This window comes from Trichechus manatus, unplaced genomic scaffold (assembly GCF_000243295.1).
Source record: "Trichechus manatus latirostris isolate Lorelei unplaced genomic scaffold, TriManLat1.0 scaffold00087, whole genome shotgun sequence".
NCBI lineage: Eukaryota > Metazoa > Chordata > Mammalia > Sirenia > Trichechidae > Trichechus > Trichechus manatus.
The window spans coordinates 3,234,603-3,235,976 of NW_004444023.1; the positions used below are offsets into that span (position 1 = coordinate 3,234,603).

The 1,374-nt window shown below is 58.7% G+C and overlaps 1 protein-coding gene across 1 annotated transcript in view; it reads left to right on the forward strand.

Moving 5' to 3' along the window:
• Positions 1-1,374, forward strand: part of LOC101350578 (protein Shroom3) — a 33,587-nt gene that overhangs the window by 1,199 nt on the left and 31,014 nt on the right. Inside the window, 2 exon segments of the mRNA XM_023736198.1 lie at positions 16-664; positions 666-1,372. Of these exon segments, the coding sequence (XP_023591966.1) occupies positions 16-664; positions 666-1,372 (1,356 nt within the window).

The following is a 1,374-nucleotide window of genomic DNA, read 5'->3' on the forward strand; positions in this document are numbered from 1 at the left end:
TACCTCCCTGAGGAGACATCTCACATCTCCTCAAGGCAACAGCCCACATTCCAACGAGAGAAAGAGCACCCACAGCAACAAACCATATTCTAATCACCACAACCTCAAACTCCCTCAGGCTCCAGCCTGGCAAGTGGAAGATAGATCTTCCAGGCCCTCAGAGCCCTGGGAGGCAGACTTCCAGGAAGACCACAATGTCAACCTCCAGAGGAAGCAGGAGAGAGAAGGCCTAGGCCAGAGCCTGTCAAGAAACTTTGGCAAGACCAAGTCAGCCTTCTCATCTCTCCAGAACATTCCAGAAAGTCTAAGAAGGCAAAGCAGCCTGGAGCTAGGAGGAGGATCTCAGGAAGGCTACCCAGATGGCAAACCAGCCTCTATAGTCAACACCAAGGATGAGGACCCTGGAAGGAAAGTCGGTCTTGACCACAGGAGCCATCTGGACAGGCCAGTTTCCTATCCAAGACCCGAGGGGAGAACTAGCGTTTCGGCCTCTTTCCACAGTTCAGAACCAAGGTACGAAGAGCCCTTTTCCCCACCGTACCAGCACACATCCAGTCTGGGCCCAAGGAGGCTCAACTCTGGCATCACCTCGGCTCTGCAGGGCTTTCCGTACAGGAAGCCCCACAGTTCAGTGCTGGAGAAGGTTTCCAGAATTGAGCAGCGGAGAGCAAGGGAGCCAGAAATCCTCAAGTGTAGGTTGCTCCAGTTATGGCCATACCTATAGGCCCAACAGGACGGTCTCAACTTCCAGTATTTCTGAGAATGAATTTGAGGAGGCAAGAGCCAATATCCGTTTTTCTGAATCCATTGAGCCTCTAGGCAGTAAGGAGCAGCACTTCAAAAACGGAGAGTCAAAGTCGGAAGAGGTTTTCTGGCAGCCATGCGGGCAGCAGCTGAGGAGAGGTGCAGATGGTGGCCGGGGCCCCCAACTCCGACGAGGTGAGCCCCCTAGGCGGGATGCTCGCCTCCTCCGCAGCCAGAGCACCTTCCAGCTCTTAAGCGAGGCCGAGAAGGCGCCTGTTTGGCCAGATGACAGACCTACCACTCCCGAGTCGCCCCTGCTGGACGCCCCCTTCAGCCGCGCCTACCGGAACAGCATCAAGAACGCACAGTCCCGCGTCCTGGGGGCCACCTCCTTTCGTCGGAGGGACCTCGAACTGGGGGCGCCAGGGGCATCCAGGCCCTGGCGACCCAGGCCCGCCTCGGCCCACACTGGGCTGCGGAGTCCCGAGGCGCCATTGGTGGCCTCCCCCTACCCACACACGCCCCGTGAGCGGCACAGCGTGACCCCGGCCGAGGGTGAACCGGCCCAACCAGCGCCTCCTACTGCTCGGAGAGGGGCACGTCGGCGCCTGAACCCCGAGCAGAAGAAGC